Source organism: Hylobates moloch, unplaced genomic scaffold, assembly GCF_009828535.3.
Source record: "Hylobates moloch isolate HMO894 unplaced genomic scaffold, HMol_V3 SCAFFOLD_19, whole genome shotgun sequence".
In the NCBI taxonomy this organism is placed as follows: Eukaryota; Metazoa; Chordata; class Mammalia; order Primates; family Hylobatidae; genus Hylobates; species Hylobates moloch.
The window spans coordinates 73,294,256-73,315,419 of NW_026652294.1; the positions used below are offsets into that span (position 1 = coordinate 73,294,256).

The 21,164-nt window shown below is 40.8% G+C and overlaps 1 protein-coding gene across 2 annotated transcripts in view; it reads left to right on the forward strand.

The window, feature by feature from the left end:
• PLGRKT (plasminogen receptor with a C-terminal lysine) overlaps positions 1–15,174 on the forward strand; it is a 58,710-nt gene extending 43,536 nt beyond the window's left edge. For both annotated transcript variants that reach the window (XM_032138768.2, XM_058431384.1), the window contains 3 exons: positions 9,913–10,043; positions 10,614–10,723; positions 13,419–15,174. In XM_032138768.2, the coding sequence (XP_031994659.1) occupies positions 9,913–10,043; positions 10,614–10,723; positions 13,419–13,540 (363 nt within the window). In that variant the 3' untranslated portion in view covers positions 13,541–15,174. The remainder of the gene's footprint in view (positions 1–9,912; positions 10,044–10,613; positions 10,724–13,418) is intronic.
• Positions 15,175–21,164: the final 5,990 nt, after the last annotated feature.

Consider the following 21,164-nt stretch of genomic DNA (forward strand, 5'->3'; position numbering starts at 1 on the left):
CCCCACTTGAGATATGAAAAGCAGCATAGCTGTAAACTTGACTTGGTATTGTTTTTCTTTGTTGGCTACAGCTGGGTTTGCCTTTTTACCTATATTATCTCTAAGTCACACAACAGCCTTGCAAGGTAGGAGTGACTGGGTACATTGGGGAAGCTACAGTCTGGAGGAATGCCATGGTTGAGATCAGGCAATGATTACCTGAAGGAGCCTGAGTTAAAGATCTGGGTCTCTCTGGCTCCAAAGCCACTAACCCCAACTTGATTTGCTGAATTATCAAATGCCAAGGAGAATAAACATCATTTGTAGAGGAAAGGTGAGAATGATGTGATAGTGTTTGCATTCTGCCCTTGGACCCTGTGGAGACAGCCAAGGCGGGAAGGGTCTTCAGCCCCCACAGCCTGCCTCTTTGACTCTCTCTGCCTGAGACCACTCTGGCCTCTCCTGTGATCTTTCAAATTTTGAAACTGGTCCAGCCTGAGGCCACCTTGATAAATTCTGATAAAAGTGTCACATGTCTAGGTCTTCCTCTGGCAGTTTTGTGGTTTTTCAGGCCTAATTTTACATGGAGAAAGGCAAATACACACACACACACACACACACACACACACACACACACACACTCACACACCAGAACTGAATTAGTCACAGAGTTGAGAATTGCTGGTATTTTAAGCAAAAATACCCTCCCATCCTGAAGCAGATCAGGCTTGGTATCTGGATTTTAGAACTTTCTAGATGGCCTGCGTTGGTTCCTCTGACTCCACTAGATTTCTTCAATGACTGTCTGACCCCAGTGGCACCTTCCTGGTGCTTCTGGGCATGATGTACCAACCTTCCTGGGTATTCTTCATTTCAGGCCCCTGGAAATCACACCCTTGTTCCTCACTCCTGCTTGATATTTCTCCTGGCAGTTCAGGTTTCCTGATGTGCTTTCTGGTTGGGAGTTCCCACAGGTGCTGTCCTTCAGTGAAGGTCCGTTTCACGTACTATGAAGCTGGTTTCTCTACTTTATCTTTATAATGGCCTTCAGTCATTAGGGAGAATGCCATTTTATCCTGGAGTGCAGGCCAACAAACTCCTATCTCTTCCTGTTTTCTTCTTGCACTTACTTTGGGTCGCCTAGAAAATTCCCAACCGCTTCTGAGAGCTTTCAGTGAATGATTTGCAAAGCAGAGAAGATGAGCATGTCTAGGACTAAGCAATTGGGGTCTTCCTAGATCAGTTACTCCTCTCTGCCCACCTCCCCAGGTTTTCTCTGATGACTCATTATCCAGATGGTACTGGAGGAAATGGAAAGTCTTTCCAAAGTATTTTAATGATCCCCTCAAGGCACATGGCATTTTTTACATACCCTGACAGGTGGGGGCTGACCTGGCACTATCAGCTAGACTGTCATGTTCTCCTGCAGCACATAAACAATTTCATAGATCAGCACCATCAGACAAGACCATGCGGTGACTGTGATGAACAAAGACATAAAACAAGACCATTCTGTAATCATGCCAGACACTGACAACCACATGAACGTTGTCAAAACCACAGAAATGACCAAGCATCCCCCCTGCCGATTAATAGCAGTGCTGTGGCAGCCTTACTATTTTTCACTGTTGCCTGCTTTTTTCTTCCTGCTTCTAAGTAAATTTTAAGATATCCCATCATAGAACTATGGCCACTTCCTGACAGCATCCAATCCAGATAATCTTTGAGCCTTCCCCCAAATATCTAACACAAGTCCATGTCCTATGTTAAGTCCTCTCTAATACCCGCTTACTGAGACACCCCACAGTTCCCCATGGTACATGTCTTCTTCATTGCACAAGTCAATAAGCCAACTTTATCAACTGTAGGTATGTTACTGGTACCTTCAGCTGGAGGACGTTGTCAGTATCATGACAATATCATAAATACCAAATACTTATTTAGCACTTGCCATGTGCCAGATGCTACGTAAGTTCTTTGCATATATTAACACCTTTAATCTTTGTAACAAATTATGACATTGACACTCTTATTATTCCCACTTTGTAGACGAGGAAACTGAAGCACAGAGAGGTTAAGTGGAAGTCCTGTTTCTCCAAAGAGGGACATTTCATCACAAGTTCTAGCAGAAATTACAGAACAGGCCAAGAGAACACTTCATTTCTCCATGACCTTTAGGACCATGGTGACTGAGAGCTAGGCTCATGCCCTTGGGCTATTCCAAATGGGGAGAAGATCCTCTCTACTTGCTCATTTTAAGTCAAAACCTCAAGGGCTGGGGAAAGAGTGAAAGAGTAGGCCAGTTTGTGAAGACTTGTTATTTTCTTCAATGCAGAAATACGACTCTTGGCAAGAACAGTGAGTTTATATAGATTTTTGTGTATCATCGGCATATATCCTATGATATTTATCGAGTGACAGGCAGAATTTTAGATGTTTACTAATGAATGACAAGCTTGCGATATCTCAGTGCTCATCTCACCCAATTTCTCAGCAACTTTTGACACAGTTGATCTCTCCCTCCTTGAAAAACATTCCTCAGTTGTTTCTGGGAAACCACACTTGCAGGCTGTCTCCCTGTCTCCCTGACTGTGCTGTCTCAGTCTCCTTTGCCTCCTCTTCTCCCTGACTGTTACACATTCCTGGAGTGGCTGTGGCTCAGATTGCCATTGTCTTCTTTTCACCATCTATACTCGCTTCCTGGGGCATCTCATCCAGTCTCATAATTTCAAATAACACCTGCATAACTGATGCCTTCAAATTAATATTTCTAACCCAGAATTTGGCCATAACTACAGACTGCTATACCAAACTGCCTGCTTGACACATGTCACCTGTATCCAGTCCATCAGAAAATCATTTCAGCTTCCAATTCCAAATATGTCTAGAATCCAACCACTTCTCACCATTTTCACTGGTGTCACTCTACCCCAGACCCCTGTTTGTTGCCTGGATTAGTGCTATAGCCTCCTAACTGCTCTCCCTGTTGTTACCCTTGCCCCTCTACAATATCTCCTTCCTTTCTTCTTATGTTAAAGTATAACATAGATATAGTGATGTGCACAAAGCTTAAGAGTACAGCTTGATTTCTACAGATGTTTATTCCTGTGTACTTAACAGCCAGATCAAAAGATAGATCTTTCCCACCCCCCCAGGAGGCTTCCTCCCACCTCTCTCAGTGCTAAATGTCACCACTCTCTAGACTTCTATCCCCGTAAATTAATTTTGCCTATTAAAGCTCCTTATATATGGGACTATATCGTATGTACTTTATTATGTCTGTTTTCTTAATTCAACATTACATCTGTGAAATTCATCTACATTGTTGCTTGTAGAAGTAATACATTATTTTTTCCATGTTTTATAGTATCCCATTATATGAATACACCATAATTATCCATTCTACTGTTGATGGTCATGTGGATTAATTCCAGTTTGAGTCTATTATGACAATTGCTGCTATGAATGAAAACATGTTCATTCCTCTTGGGTACTCGATATTCTTAAAACAGAGGTCAGATGGTCCTGTTGAAATGTCAAATTTCATAATTTCTTGATCCAAACCCTCCAGCAGCATTCCATCTTTTTCAGAGTAAAAGCTAGAGTTCTGGCAAAGGCCTACGAGACCCAATACTCTTGTATTCTAATATGGTCCACTTTCTAAAAGCATTGACATTGGAGCTCCTTAGAAGTAGAAAATCACCTGTCCCTCCTAGGTCTACATAATCAGAACCTGCTTTGAGCAAATCCCCCAGGTGATTCACATGCACGTTAAAGTTTGAGGAGCTCTGCCCTTGGCAGTCTGTCCCTTTGCCATCACCCTTCCAACCTCGTCTTCTGCCACTTTCTCCCTTGCTCACTCCATGCTGTCCACATGGGTCACTTTGCTGTTTCTTAAACACCCCAGGCATTTCATATTTGAGGGGTTGTCTGGGCAAGACCTGCTGAGCAGTTTCCTCTCCTGACCCAGTCATAGGGTTCCTGTGTGACCTTAATTTTATGGTATGGTTTCTAACTTTTTATGCCCATAATGAATGAACTCAGAGGATAATTATGGGTGATGGACATGGGATGACTAACAGCAGGTAGCAGTGATGGGAGGTGGGGGAAAGGGGAGCAGGTGGGATGAACAGAAACAGATGTCAGAAGGAAAAGATGAAGGCCAGAGTGAGGTTGAGAGCTCCCCCAGGGCAGGAGCAGAGTCACATTTCTCTTTGGCCCCTATAGTGTCTGTGTTGATTATATGACCTCTTTAATTGAGGCCAGAATTTCTCAACCACAACACTATTGACATTTGGAAGTGAAAATTATTTTGTTGTGTGTGTGTGGGGGGTCCCCTGCATATCATACGATGTTCAGCAGCATCCTTGGCCTCTACCCACTAGATGCCAGTAGCATACTTCAATTGTGACAATCATAAGTGTCCCCAGACACTGCCAATTATCCCCTGGGAGGCAAAATCATGCCTGGTTGAGAACCACTACTTTGAGACTAAAATATCCTAAAGGTATCAGGGAATTACCTGTGCTTAAGTTCTTGACCACTGCTGGGCTTTGGTGGTCTGAGATTTTTACCCTGCATGTAGGCCAGCAAGTCAGCCTGCCGTAGTTTCACGGATGCTGGTGGAAGACACATGACTCCTGGGTCAGAGAAAAAGGACTTATTACTGACGTCAATGGTAACATCCAGTGTATTCCCATTTTCTTGCATCTGTTCTCTTTGTCTTCAGGTCCCACAGGAGCTATGTGATCAGGGCCAGGAGATACTAGATATGGCAGTGGATTGCATTACATGAGATGAAGTCTGACATAAGGAATCCAAATCCAGATATAAACAACCAACATTTATTGACCCATAACTGTGTGCTTTTACTGAAATAATGCTAATGGGCAATAAGCATGCCTTTCCTTTTCTCTTGAGAGAGACACCATCTCTGTCTTCCAAGGGTTTTGCTATATAAACATCCTAGGAAATATATTCTGGAGGAACCACTGTCAGTGTCTTTGCTCGAAAGGCATACAGGGATGTGGGAGATCCATGGAGAATTGCCTCTCAGAGATAGACCACAAATTTTGGCTGCTTTCCTTTACTTTCCACCATCCTCTCTGTCTTGGGGGTTCCTCCTTACTCATGAGACTTCACACAGCAGACCCTGTTCTTCCTTACTTTCTCCAAAACGCACAGATACTGAAGAGTGGCAAGTATGTGAGCCACTGGGAAAGGAAACTGAGGAGGAAATGATTGCTTCTCCTCCATTCCCTGGCTCAATTGCTTCTCCTCCATTCCCTGGCTCAATAAATGGCACACCTGTATCCACTCACGCTAAGATCCCCAACCCCTGGGCCACGGACTGGTACTGGTCAGTGGCCCATTAGGAACCCGACTGCCCAGCAGGAGGTGAGCGGCAGTGAGTGAGCATTACCACCTGAGCTCCACCTCCTGCCAGATCAAGGGCAGTATTAGATTCTCATAGGAGTGTGAACCCTGTTGTGAACCGTGCATGTGAGGGATCTAGGTTGCATGCTCCTTATGAGAATCTAATACCTGATGACCTGTCACTGTCTCCCATCACCCCCAGATGGGACCGTCTAGTTGAAGGAAAACAAGCTCAGAGCTCTCACTGATTCTACATTATGGCGAGTTGTATAATTATTTCATTACATATTACAATGTAATAATAATAGAAATAAAGTACACCATAAATGTATTGCACTTGAATCATCCTGAAACCATCCCCCAACCTGGTCCTTGGAAAAATTGTTTTCCATGAAACTGGTCCCTGGTGCCAAAAAAGTTGGGGACCACTGCGCTTGCTGATCCAGCTAGCAGCTGAGGAGCGTGTTTGTTTCCTAGAGCTGCCTCAACAAATGTGCTAGTTTTAAGCAACTGAAGATGATTATTTCACAGTTCTAGAGGCCAGAAGTCTGAATCGAGGTGTGTCAGCAAGCCCACCATCTCTCTGAAGGCTCTAGGGGAGAATCCTTCTTTGCCTGTTGCAGCTTCCAGTGGCTCCAGGCATTCCTTGGCTTGTGGCTGCATTGCTCCAATCTCTGCCTGCATCTTTACACGGCCTTCTCCACCTGGCCTCTCTACTCTGTGTGTCTTTTATAAGGACATTTGTCATTGGATTTAGAGCCTACTTGGGTAATCTAAAGTGATCTCATCTTAATATCCTTAATTATATCCCCAAAGACTTCCAAATAAGGCCACATTCTTAGGTTTCTGGAGTTAGGATGTGGACTTACCTTTTAGGGGCCACCATTTAACCCACTGTAGGAAGTCAACCCCTACTCTTCCCTTCCTTCTCTACCCACATTCAGGTTCCCACAGTTCTTACTGATTCTATGTCCTTTGGCGCCCATCTACTTCTTTCTCTCTGTGCCATCCTACTTCAAGGCAACATCAGTACCTGCCTGTCTGAAGTGGACACTTCCCTAGTGGGTCTGCCTGTATTCAGTCCCGTTCCCCTCTATTCCTCACAGGGTGGCCAGAGGACATTTAAAATGCAAATCTGATCATGTCACTGTTCTGTTTCAGTGACTTTGTGGCTGACCCCTGTGTCTCTTTGACATACTCCATCATCATTATTATTATTTTAGTATCTCTTGACTTTCTGGCACTATAAGATGCTGTAGGCTCCTCTTACACATTTCTTGCCCCAGTCCTAGGCCAGCTATTTCTCTAAGGAGCCCTGGTTTATTTTTATTTTTATTTTGGAGAGTAGAAATCATGTCTGGGTGTTTCTGGGTGTTAGGAATGCTTGTTTGCAAGGGGTTGTTATTGCCTCTATGCCCTGTCAGTGGACAGAGCTGAGAAAACGTATGTACTTACACTAAGCCATGAATGCCTAATCTATGCATGCATATAGATATGCATATCTATAATTTCATCCTTGTCTATCTCTATATCAAGCACTAAGCATGAGTTCATACTGATGTCATTGGCTTTAATCCAGTACCACATGGTTCATTCTAGTCTTTTCCTCTTACTTGTTTGCGATCTCCCTGTTATTAATAAGAAACCTGGCTTCCACCGTCTTCTGTCAATTTACTTGTTGCTCATCTCCAGTAGACTTGTAAAGTAGTTTCAGAATTGTTAATCTGTAACATGTGAGAGACAGTTTTACTCACTACAGTGTTTGTGTATAGTTCTTTCGGTCTTTAGTTTTACAGTTTTTAGTCAAAATTCCATTTTCTAAAGATAGATCAGTTCTTTTCCCCTAACCCTTCATTGACGTTGTGCCACACATTTGTAGTACAGTCAGATTATTTTGTCACGGTCCCCATTCCATCTTGTGCATCCCTTGCCGTTTTGGCTGATTTGTAAAATTTGTATGCACTAAGGTTCACTCTGTGCTGTAAAGTTTTATGAGTTTTGACAAATGCAGAGTGTCATGTATCCACCATGATAGTACCATACAGATTAACTCTATCACCCTGAAAGCCCCTCTGCTCACAATCTTTTGAGAGTTCCCAGGTAATCTCTTTCAGACCGATATCTCAGGTTGATCTTTCATGGGAAAAATACATAAGCTATGAGTCTTTCATTTCAGGCGATGGTTCTCAGTCCCGGCTGCACGTGAGAACTATCTGGAAACCTTTAGAAAATATGGATGCCTGATTTTACCTCCAGATCCTGACTTAATTGATCCCACCTGGTTTAGTTGGTCAGGGATGTATATCTGGGTACTAGACCTTTGAAAAGCTCCCCAAATACTCATGTTGTGCAGCAAAGGTTTAGAACCACTCTGGACTCCTCTATTTCTTGTTTGCTGCCTTTTGATAAAAACACGAATAATTAATTGCTGTATTTACATCACTTTGGGGGATATGATGAATCAGTATGTAAGTTTTGTAAATAAGTAATGTAGCAAGGATGAATTTCACACACTAAATAATCTTGTGCAAAAACACATCTATTTTTTGTCTCTAATTGAACTCAGAATGAACCTCAAGTGACAGCAAATTTAATTTTGACAAGTCAAAGTTACTCAATTACTTCTAGTTTAAAACTCGGTTCTTTGGGAGAAAATAGTTGAATTCATCTCTCCTCCTGCCCTTCTCCGTTCATCTTTTCCCTGGTATGACCTAGGCTTGGGTCCAGGTGGTCTCAGGTGGCACCAACATCAGGGAAGGCACGTCTAGCCAGATGCATTTGGGGATCCCCAGACAGAGAATTATGGCCCTGCTTCCTATGGAGAATGTTGGGAGGGAGCAGGTACTGCAGAGCATAAATGGTTTCAGAGCAGACCTCACAGAGAGCACGCCTAAGAGAGGCCACTTCCATCTCCCTCAGCGGCCAAGGGGTGTGAAGAAAGTCTGCAAGGTTCTCACATCAGCTGGAGAGGGCCAGAGAAAGTAGCTGCAGATTGAGAGCAGGTGGCCTACCAGAGTGCATAACCTTGGGCCAGGGGACCCCATAACACACACTTGGGAGTGAATGTAAGCCAGTGGCTGAGTGGGGAAGGCCACTGGATCCCAGAGGATCAGTAGCACCTGAGACTATGGCGGTGATGGTTACGCCAGCCTGGAACATGGCCACATGCCCTTAGGGAACATCATGTGGCGCTGTCCAGGTTGATTGAACAGAAAACAAAGCAGGAAACCACTCTCGGGTGCTGCTGATCCTCTGGGATCCAGTGGCCTCCCCACCCAGCCACTGGCTTATGTTCACTCCCCAAGTGTCTGTTATGGGGTCCCCTGGCTCTGGGTTTTGGACTCATTGGTAGTCCCCCTGCTCTCAATCCATAGCTACCTTCTGTGCCCCTCTCCAGCCAATGTGAGAATCTTGCAGACTTCCTCCACACCGCTTGGCTGCGGAGGGAGATGGAAGTGGCCACTCTTAGGTGTGCTCTCTGCAAGGTCTGCCCTGAAACCACTTCTGCTCTGCTGTAGCTGCTCCCTCCCAGAATTCTCCGCAGGAAGCAAGGCCACAAGTCTTCTCTGTTTAGGGATTCCCAAATCCATCTGAGGCTTCCGTCATATCTTCTGGTGATTTAACCTCCCAAATAGGCCAAGGAGCCAAGCCCCATCTTTACATCTAAACTATCATTTGCCCCTCCCAGCTACTCCCCTCAGTAGAAAGAGGGCATGGAAGGAAAACTAAATCACATTATTTTTCCTTCCTCTCCTCTTCCTTGCATCATGAACTCCCTGTGTATTGCCCTCTAGCTTGGCTAATGACATGTAGTGCCAAGATTTTAGAATTAAAACATCAACAACAACAACGCCAACAACACTTTTCTCTGTCAAGAATATAACTCTCTTCAAATAATGGGCTTGGATTTACAGACAGTTGCTTCTCCTGAGTATTTTCTAAAAATCCATTTAGAAATTCAGTTGCCTTCTGTGTTCTGAGCCATCTGCCTTCTGTTCAAAGCAGTGAAAGGCACTGAACAAAGTGGTGAAGAACTTGAGGCGAGAAAAATGTGGCAAAGAAAAATCTCTATAGAGGTCTCAAAACAACACCCATCTACTATCATATTCTGGTGTGATATGGAGCAAATAAATACTCCAAATAAATTTCAATTTGGAGTGGATTTGGAAGGCAGATTTCCATGCAAGTGGAAATATAAAGGCCAATAAGATGTATCTACATTTAAAGACCCATAGATCTTTCCACACATGCAATAGGAAAAGCTGGACATTTATTTGAGGCTTGGCTAAAGCTCCAGACCACAGGCAGTCAAGAACTCAGGGTGTAAAAATGGAATATTGATATTTATTCTGTATTTATTCCAGGAAGATTTCACTGCCAAGGTGACAGTTGGTGAGAGCTGTCCAAAGGAACTTTAGTCAAAGTCTGTTGAGATTTTTTTGAAAAAACATGAATGAAAGCAATTGAACAATGAATCCACTGGAAAAACAGATCATTAACTATTTGTTCAGATTCCAAAGATGAGTAACTTTACTTTGTCTTTTGTTTTGTCCTCAGCTGGAAAGGCAGCTCATCATGCAGAGTGAAATGAGAGAAAGACAAATGGCCATGCAGATCGCGTGGTCTCGGGAATTCCTGAAATATTTTGGAACTTTTTTTGGCCTTGCAGCCATCTCTTTAACAGCTGGGTATGTTTGCTATTTAACATTTTTTCAATCATTTACTTCTTTTTGTGTTTTCCGCTACCATTTTATTATGAAGTTGGCCAGAATAAGAATTTGGTCCAAATAGTGTATGTAAGCAGAGTAACCTATTAACCTTAGTCCTTGGGGGTAACTCTGTGAGAGCAAGGCAGTAACAGTTAATTTAGTTTCCTAGGTTGCTTCTGTCTTTTTCTCTACTTTATTAGTTAGAGAGAGAGAGCACCGACTTGACACCAAGAAGGCCTCTATGTGTTTATCTCAACAATCCCTTAGTGGTAGATACCAATCCTTACTCATTTTAAAAACAAGGAACCTGAGCTTCAAAGTCAAATAAAGATGAGCAAGTCACAGACCTTGCCCTTGAGAACCGCAGAATCTGGTTAGGGGTATTGGGTAAGGAAATCCCATTTCCATAGAATTATCAAATGTATTAAGTAACTTCCGAAGGAAAAGGCATTCCTCCAAAAAGCAGGTATTTTTTTTTTCTTTAAGTATACAGATATGTCTTTACAGGTTATTTTTCGATATTGGTTCTTTTTTTAATTCTTGAAACAGAGCCATTAAAAAAAAGAAGCCAGCCTTCCTGGTCCCGATTGTTCCATTAAGCTTTATCCTCACCTACCAGTATGACTTGGGCTATGGAACCCTTTTAGAAAGAATGAAAGGTAAGTCTTTGATAAACCTGATTTATTTTCCAGTTCAAGGATCCCTGCCTTAGGAACCTTTGACTTACAAAGATTCTGACAAGACTCTCTCTTTGAACCTCCAATGACCAACATTTGTGCTCCCTTTCACACAGTGGTGTCCTGGAGCCAGCTCATACCAGCTCACAAGAACCAATCGCTACATTTTCAGAGATTGTGTAAGCTGGTTGTTAAACATAGTCACTTAATGTACTAAAACTTATATAAACTTGCAATAAATAAAGTACAGCAAATAATATTAAATTGTGTTTAAAACAAAGGTAATAAACAGAACTCATCTGTTTCTAAATATTTACTATTGTCCATACTCTTTGGTTATTTATAGCTATTGTATCTATGTGATAGAAATGCAGATGTAATACACTGACAAAACAAAATACAGCTACAGTCCAGTTTCAGTGACATCCCATTGGTAGCCTGAAGTTGGTCTTGGTGGGAATATTTACACAATGGAAATCTGTGGTCCAAATCAAGGCTTGACTTCTTATTTTGTTGATTGTCTAGACCAGGGGTTGAAAAATGATGGCCTGAGGCTGGCCACCTGTTTTCAAAAATAAAGTTTTATTGGAACACATCCATGCTCATTCATTTATGTATTGTCTGTGGCTGCCTTCCCATTACCATGACAGAGCCATCCTTGAAACAGAAACATATCAGCCCACAAGCCTATAATATTTGCCGTCTGGCCCTTTAAGACAGTTTGCCAACCTATGGTCTAGATTTTAAAAATTGATGAAGAAAACGCTAATAATGCAAATTAAGCTTAAAAGTGTGCTTTGTCTGTAACTATTACATTGTAAGTAACATAAAAGTTGGTGAAATATTCTTCTAATATTGAAAAACTATTATCCAGTTCAGCAAATAAGTTGTTTACATCATTCTCAAATAAATGAAGTCCCAACTTTTGTCTTGAAGGAAACGATTCGTTGTTTCACTTTTGTCCTACTCATTAGTGTAAATGGAAACACCAAGCATCATCCATTATACTCTCTCATCAACTGCAACATAGGCTGGCTACGGATTCAAGCATTCCATAAAAATCAATGAAAGCATTCTGTGAGAATCAATTTGCTATGTGGAATTTTATGTACATTTGATTATGATACATATTTTTATGTATAGTGAACATGTATAACATGTATAATAAACATACATATTATACATTTATATACATTTTATTTTCAGAGAACTGGTTGGTAAATATTCACCAGCACACTGCTGCTGTCACAGAATCCTGATTTTCATTGCCCTGGAATTTGACACAGCTGGCACAGAAATTTATTAGGACATTTTTGTGGGAATTTCCTGTTTAAAAAAAAGTCAAATTCATCAGAAAACTTACCACATTAGACAATGTAGATTATACTTTTTTTTCCATGTTAATAGTAATGACCCTAAAATACACAATCCCTATTCGACTGAGTTTATCATCAGCCATTCTTTTAACACATGATGAAAATTTACCAACTGGAAGAAAGGCTCTCTCACGTGGCAAACATCTAGTCTGTCATCAATGGCTAACCTAATTACATATAATTTTATGATGAATTTTACTTGCTATTTGAGACAGATGTAAAAAAATAAGATATTTGCAGATTATTGAAATGCTCTTATAATTTGAAAACTATGGTCTGTTCTGTTGGGTTTGGAGTACAATTAATAGTGTGTTAAAAGAAGGCCAGGTGCAGTGGCTCACAGCTGTAATCCCAGCACTTTGGGAGGCCAAGGCAGGCAGATCACTTGAGTTTGAGACCAGCCTGTCCAACATGGTGAAATCCTGTCTCTATGAAAAATACAAAAAATTAGCCGGTGTACACCACCTGTAGTCCCAGCTACTCAGGAGGCTGAGGCACAAGAATCACTTGAACCCAGGAGGCAGAGGCTGCAGTGAGCTGAGATTGTGCCACTGCACTCCAGCCTAGGCGACAGAGCTAGACACTGTCTCAAAAAAATAAAATAGTGTGTTAAAAGAGGAGTACTCACAGAACGTGTTACCTTTTAATCCCAAGGGAGGCTTATGAAATGTAAACATGTACTGTAATACAATTTTTTAAAATGTGCTAAGTAGTCTTCAACAGTAAAACCTGGCAAATGTCACTGGGCCCAAGAAATTACTGCGTTGTGTAGCTCTTTCAAAGAGGAATTGTTTATAAAGATGTGTATATATGTATATTTGTAAGTATACAGACTAAAGAACATTTAATATTATTTTAAGTGTTTACAAGTAATGTCAGGTTGAAGATTAGCTTTTCTGAAAAATTAGAATTTGTAGTAAGCTTTACTTTCTCTCTTGTCACTTATATTAAAGGACAATGGGAAAGACTATATGTGGTTTCTCTACCCAAATCCCTCCAAACAGAATTAATACTAATCCTGACTTTGGTTCAAGGGAAAAAATTACTTGTCTTGATGTTCTTTCTCTTCCACATGTCAAAAATACAACCTGTAGCTCCTGATTTATTTATGAGTTTTCAGAATTCATCACTGTGTTTCCTCTGGGAAGTATATTACTTCTCCTGAGGAAAATATTTAAGTATGAGACTGGGGACCTGGCTCATACAGTGTTAGAGCCTGTCAAGGAATGTAGCAATCAGGCTTTGTCACAAATTGCTGATGACCCCTTTGTCAACTTGTGTATTTCTGTACTTTATTTAAGGTGAAGCTGAGGACATACTGGAAACAGAAAAGAGTAAACTGCAGCTGCCAAGAGGAATGATCACTTTTGAAAGCATTGAAAAAGCCAGAAAGGAACAGAGTAAATTTTTCATAGACAAATGAAATCATGTTTACCAATCAAATCTCAAAGCACAGAATTACTGACTTGAATCATGGTTTTTACAGTTTTTTAAATGGTCAAGATTTTGATATTATAGATTTTATTTTAAAATATTAAAATGCAAGATGAGTTTTGAGCTATTTTAAAATAAAATTTATAGCATTCAACACAAAATCATGGAGGTGCTCTAAATAACTTTCAGATTTCCTCTCTGTGTGTGCATTACCAATCTGTAAGTGTAAAATTAATAAATTGTTTTGAATTCCTGGAAGCAAATGCCCAGCTGCTCTAACTTCTCTGTCACACATACTTTCCATACCACATTCCATTTCCACAGGTGCTTCTGTACTTTGGATTTGTCAATTGTGTCCTGCCCCTCCATGACAGAAAACAGTATTGTTTGACTAACATATATACTGCATTTACTATGACTGGCACTGTTCTGAGTGTTTTGTACAAATTCTTGTAATCATCCCAATAATTTTATGAAGCAGGAATCATTTTATAAATGTGGAAACTGAAGCACAGATAAGCAGCTTGAACGAAGGCAGAAGCATGCAAGCCAAATCCAAGAAGTTGCTGCAGGTCATCCAATTTGGCTGGGCCAAAGCCATACTTGGCCAGGGCTTGGATTTGAACAAGTTTGGCTCCAGTGGCTGTGCTGTAAAATGCCTTGACAAGGCCTTAACTGATGCTTAACCTGAAAAGAAAAGCTGTAAAAGGGAAAAGGTAACAACATTCAAATAATGACTCAGGGCATAGTTGCTAGAGAGGTGGAAACAAGAGAAAGGTAGATTTGGATGACTGCCTTTTTATTTAGACTCACTGGGAAAACTCCTCATAATATACTCCCATATATAAGTATTTCTTCAGAGGCGAACTCTACGTATAATATGCTCATTCCAAAGAGATTTATTGATACTACCGTGTGCCAGGCACTGTTGTAGACACTAGAGCTACATCAGTGAATAAGTAGACAATGTCCTGTATCCTGGGCAGAGGAATATGTTCTAGTGAGGGGTGGGAGAATTGGGGCGGGCAACAAATTAACACCAAGATAAACAAGATCATTTCTAATCCTGGCAAATGCTTCAGTGGAAATGAAACAGAGTGATAAGAGAATGATTGGGGTAATGAGGTGGTGCTACTTTAGATCGGGACTGCAGACACTGCATCTTTGCAGAGGTGACATTTGAACTGAGACATGGCATGGCCAAATAATAGAAGCCCAGGAAAAATAATAGGAAATTAAATATTAAGGTAAGAACAAGCATGAATATGATGTGGTCCGTACCTTCAAGGAGCTGACAACATATCAACGTGTTTTGTTACAATTTTAGTTTTAGAGAACCTTGAGCCAAGTCTTGAAGGATGCATAGAAGTTCTCCATGAAGGTAAACGTTGAAGAGCAAGGGTGCCCCAGGCAGGAGAAGCACTTGAACAAAAGCAGGACCATGTAAGCCAAATCCAAGAAATTGCTGCAGGTCATTCAATTTGGCTGCAGCAAGGGGTTCCTCATGTGGGGGACTTTTTCAGAAATGATCCTGGTGGAGGTACAATTCAATTCCTGAAGGGCCTTGGATGTAACAGCAAGGAATTTGGACTCTTTCCTGAGGGTGATAGCAGTGAAAGAATGCAAAATGGGATTTTTACTCAAATTCGTAGATTAGAAGGGAAAGGCCGGGCGCGGTGGCTCACGCTTGTAATCCCAGCACTTTGGGAGGCCGAGGCGGGCGGATCACGAGGTCGGGAGATCGAGACCACGGTGAAACCCCGTCTCTACTAAAAATACAAAAAATTAGCTGGGCGTGGTGGCGGGCGCCTGTAGTCCCAGCTACTCGGAGAGGCTGAGGCAGGAGAATGGCGTGAACCTGGGAGGCGGAGCTTGCAGTGAGCCGAGATTGCGCCACTGCACTCCAGCCTGGGCGATAGAGCGAGACTCCGTCTCAAAAAAAAAAAAAAAAAAAAAAAAAAAAAAGAAGGGAAAGGTCCCAGATCCCAAGTAATGAGGAGCTGCAATGATCCACGTGAGTGCTGACCAGTGGCCTGAATTAAGGCTACAGCCTTGGGAATGGACTCAAGATTATGAAAATAGAGAATAGCAGTACCAGGAAACCAGTTTGAGGTCACAGAGTGGGAGAAGTTGTTTTCCCTGCATTTTTAATCTGTGTGGATTATCTAAGGCCTCTAGAGAACATGGGAAAGAAGAATTATTGGGAGGAACACTGGTGTACTCATGAATGCCTAAGACCTAGTGCTGGTTGTAGGTCACACCAGAATCTGGAATTGTATTTCTTTCCCCACAATTCAATCATGCTATTCAAATGTTCCTGACATAGTCTAGCCAGAGCTCACCAAGAATAGGTTTGATGCCTCTGCAAAGGCTGATCGGTGCAAGACCTTATATGGGATTTTCATTGCTGGCAACGTAGCCAGGCCCTGGGCCCCCTTAAGAACACCAGGCTGTTCAATTGTATTGGCTTCTTCCTCTGACACTGACACCGAGTTTATTAATAATTCTACCTCAGTGGAGGTCCTGCTGAGAAACATACGCACACACTTGCACTCATACTGTTGTTTGCTCCCAATAGTATAGTGAGGCAAAAATCAAAGTGGAGCTATTAAAAATGACCATGCAGCACAAGTATGTTGTAACATTTTTCAGTGTTATAACTGCTGATTTTCCAAAGCTTTTCCTCTCATTATTACATTGTCATTTTGTTGAAAGGAAAAACATTTCTGCTGTGATGCTCCTGAGCTATTTCTTCATCATTTATATTAATTAAATATTTGTTTATGCTTATGATTAATCCCTAATTACCAACTAGATATCTGATGTTTCCAAATACTGAAACTTACTTGGTCTTCTCTAAGAAACTAGCTTATAATCATCAGAAACTTTTGTGATATTGCAAGAAGAATGAGGAAATATGAGAAAGTATAATTAGGAGAAGGATAAGAAACAGGTTTCATTATGAACAAAGATTTAGAGATTAAAATAATGATAACCTCACTCGATCTCTTTGTCAATTATTAGGAATAAAGTTGGAGGAAAACTTATCTACACTCCATGTGGTTCTGTTCTTCCCAAGACATTCTTGGCTCAGCCAAAGCAATGCAGAGACTGCAAAGTATATGTGGAATCTGTCATAGTTAAGGGATATAAATATGGATCCAGAGATTCTTTGCAACAGAAAGACTGTTCTTGACAATCACTGTATAATAGTGAAAATGCAGTTTATAACATTGCATTATCTAAGTGTTTTGAATGTTTCATATTCACATTTACATGAGAGAACTGTTCTCCCAGTTAAAACAAAAATAATATATCAGGGTCTAAAATTTACAAATAAATCAAGTTTATATGGTGTTCAACCAATCTGAGTTTGTGTTTATGGGTAGTGTTGAAGTTTCCTTTATGGTGTGGTACTCATTGCACTTTGGAAAGTCTGTGAGAAAGTTCCCATAAGCCAAAGTTGTTTTAATGACAAATAGTGAAGTTATGATCCAGGATTTTAAAGAGGGCAAGACACTTTTTAAAAAAATTGAGGCCCTTCGTGATTGACCTAAAGTTTTACATCTAGTAATGGTAGTTACAATAAAACCTTTGTATTTGGTATCTCTGGCAGGATTCTTTTCAATACAACATGCTGCCTGATCAAGAAAAAATAGTGTCAAAGTCAAAATCAAATATAATTAAAAAGATTATCACACACATTCAGTCTCAGAGCCATATGAAGTGTCCTAGGGTGGGGTTAGAGGGGCATTGGTTAGAAGAGAATTGAGAAGGAATAGACACAGATTGCAAAAATAATCTATGACCAATATAACCTAAATATGAACCATCTGAAATTGATAATATATTTTATAGACTTCCACAGTTTTAATATATGAGTGTTCAAGTGTGATATTCTAGAAACACGAGCCAGATCCTTGATACTTTTTCTGCCCCACCATTCTTGGAAAGGAATAAATTGTTACTGAGAAAATATAATTAAATAAAGCACATTGCTCAGGCATTGTGGTGTCTCTTGACCTTGGAGTGTGTCTGTTTTGTGAGAGGGTTGGAAATGCTCCCTTAGATTTGGCCTTGTGGATGCCCACAGGAGATTTCAGGAAGTACCCTGCTTACCGTCAACTGTCTGCTTTCTGCTTTCAGAAAGCAGTTTCTAGTATTTTCTTCAAAATACTGGCTGTTTAGCATCTCCACTGATTTTTCTAATGATAACTTTGAGTCTGTCTGGAGCAGTATCTGGGCTGCAGATGTACTAAGACACACAGGCAGAATGGAAGGAGGGGAAGTGAGAAAAGTCTGGAAAATAAGAAAGGAGCCAAGGAAGAATGGGATGGAGCTGACTCAACTGCCTCTAACAGTAGACCGCCCAAGAATGCCTGTTAGGGTTCAGCTACTGGCTTGGTTGGGGGAGCTGAACCCACCAACCCAATCCAAAGACCAAAGCCACCGATGGGATTCCCTCACAGGCCAGTTTATTTTGCTGTGTTAACTTGTTCCTCTGGTTGCTCAAATGACAGAAGTGTGGCTGGAGCAGCACAAATTCATCATAACCACTGAATAAAAGCAAATGGAAACTGTATCCCACTGATAAGAACTCAGTGGCATCACTAAGTCTGAGGTTTGGATAACATTTCTGGCTCAAAATTTCTCTGTCCACAAGTGTCAAGGGTTGAATGATGGAGGGTTAGCCTTAGTTAGTTTATTTTTTTTCTCGAAGGACTCCATCTGTGGTCAGCAGCATTCCATGGGTGTTTTCTTCTCTGCACTTGAGGTGGAGGTAGACCCTGACCTGGAGTTAGTTTAGGAATGCCATTTGGTGTTAGGAGAACAGAGTCCATGTTGTAGAAAGGAGCAGAAATCTAGGACTGTAGCTTGGTGAAGGTTTCAAAAAATAGGAAGGAAGTAAATGGCCATTGACGTACGTGAAAGTCAATGGGTTAGAGATAGTGGTAGATATTGAAGTGTGATAAAGGAGACCTGTGAAAGGCGGTCAGGATAATGTTAAAATAATATGATCAGACTTTGAAAAATACCAGTGACTGTTTTTCCTTCTCTTCCCATCATTCCCACACCATTAATTTACTGCTGATAAACATTTGACTTGACTTGAAGGTAGCACCAACTTTATCCACTAAGGTGATTTTGAAGAAAGATAAGCTAGGAACCCAAGATGGGTTCTGAGGCACTTAACAGTTTCACACTTCCTTAAAATACTTCAAAGAAAACTTGGTTTCTGGAATGTTTTTCTTTTCATTTTCAAAGAAATAAGAATTTTGGAAGCAGACCAACTGATGCTATCTATTTCAAACTAGTGATAATAAAAAGACACTTGGGGTTGGAATAAAGTTTGTGCTGATGAATAGTTGCTTCTCTCAAATTCAGTAGCTGTGGAAGACACAGGGCACTGGATTGACCTTGCAGCTAGTTTCCTTCTCGGAACTGATAGCTTAGGACAGGTCACAGGTGAATTTTTGCAAAGCCTGACATCTCTGAAGCATCCTAAAAATCTAGGTAAGCAAAGTGGTTCTGCTCAGTTTCAGACTTTCACATGGTCTCTCAAACAGAGGCATCAATTTCCTATTAGAGTAGGAGGGTTTTAGGAAAAGGAAACATTTCAAGTAGCTCATTGGTCACAGCTGGAGGAAAGGTGTGGTGGGGTGGGACAGGAAGCCGGACCCACAGGAAACACAACTTGCCTTCAAGCTCATCTCTGGTCCCACCTTAATCTCTGTTTCTAAGGACCTCTCACATGAAATGCTCGATCTCTTTTAACCTGACTCTAGCTGCTCATTTGCACAGCATCATGGAAACCTGTTAGGAACAGTTCTAAGTTGCAATACATTCAATAAAAAGTACAATGTCTTCTGACCAAGAAGTAGATGTATTTTTCACTGCTGTGACTTTGTTGCATTTCTAAGCATAAAGCCCACTTTAGCAGGATGAACTGTGTTTCTTTATCTGAATGTTTCTTATCCCTCCCATCAGTGTGGATATTATCTAAGAGCAAAGAAGAACTTCATAAAATTCTATTATAATGTTCCTGCTGAATTATTTTGTGAAATTAAACATCATATGCTGCCAGAAATCTAACTATAAATTCAGAGCTTTGCATATTACATATTTACACTCTTACCTACTGTTCTCAAGTATACATCAGTGATGATTTTAATTAGACTAGCTTTTTCTAAACACACTCATTACACACTACTTGAGTTGCTTCAATACTATACAATGTCCAACTTTTATTCTCACTTTTCACTTTTTAATCTGATTTCATGAGGAAAGACCAGTCCTGGCAAACTCTCCTTTAAATTAAAAGCGAATGCATTATGATTTCATTTGTATGAAGTTTAAAGCAAAATAAATCTAATTTTATCAGTATACTGCCTACCCTAAGTGTTGAGGGTTGATCAGAAAGAGATACGAGGAAGTTATCTGGGAAGAGAGAATTGTTTTATATCATAATAAAGATGTGGCTTACTCCGGTGTACTCATTTATCAAAATTGTAAAGCTAATATGTAGGCATTTCAAGGTACGTTATATATGTAGTGATAGATATAGGTATATAGTGATAAATGAGAGATACAGGTGAAAAAAGAATGACAAAAGTAACGATAGCCATTGCAGTTGTATAACGTAGGACATGAGGATTCTTTATACTATTTTGTTTACTTTGTACATATTTGAAATTTTCATAATAAACAGTTTTTCATAATAAAGAGTTTTTAAAAGCCAAAGTACTTTCTAAATTGTTCAATCAGCAAACTTGATTTTGCTAGACTTTTGAAACTACATGCATTTAAAAAAGATAGATATCAAAATTTTAATCTTGATTGAAATAATACAATATGCAGAATACATTTAGTAGGTTTAAAAACATGGTAGAAGTTGAGAGATTGATATCATCGAGATGGTGGAGTAGGAGATATAAGCCTTCAGTCCTCCCCTACACACACACACACACACACACACACACACACGCACACACACGAACATCTACAGCTATTTCCACAAACCACTATAGCCCTGAGACAGCTCAAGGGCCATTAAAGAATCTGCAGCAGCACAGCAGAGCAAAATAAAATGGAAACTATCCACATAGAAATGATCACTGGTGAGATTTGTATACCTGAGATTCCAGAAGACAGGAACAAAGAAGGAAGACAGATGCTTTTGGTATTAGCCAAATTAACTGTTGTGGTCCCCAGCAGCATTCTCTGCAGAGGACACCAGCATCTTTTGCTACTAAGGGACCCAACAGCCATTCTTACCACTCAGGAAGACATAGCTGCACTCCCCCTGCCACCTCTTTTAACGCTTTGTGCCCCAACTCCCAAGCAGCAGCTGCCTTATGAGTGCCCACACTCTAGAGCTGTGTTCTGTGGCTTAACTGCCCTGACCACATCTTAGACACTGGATCCATTGCTATAACAAGTTAGTTCACATTATGGGCTTTAGAGCATGCCTATGCCCCAGGCTCAACTGCCATAGAGAGCTAGATCTTACCCCAACTCCCAAGAACTATAACTCTATTTACACCTGTGCTGCCATTCTCAGCTCCCCAGCTGTTTCACAAGCATATGTGCAACACATACCATTACCAATACAG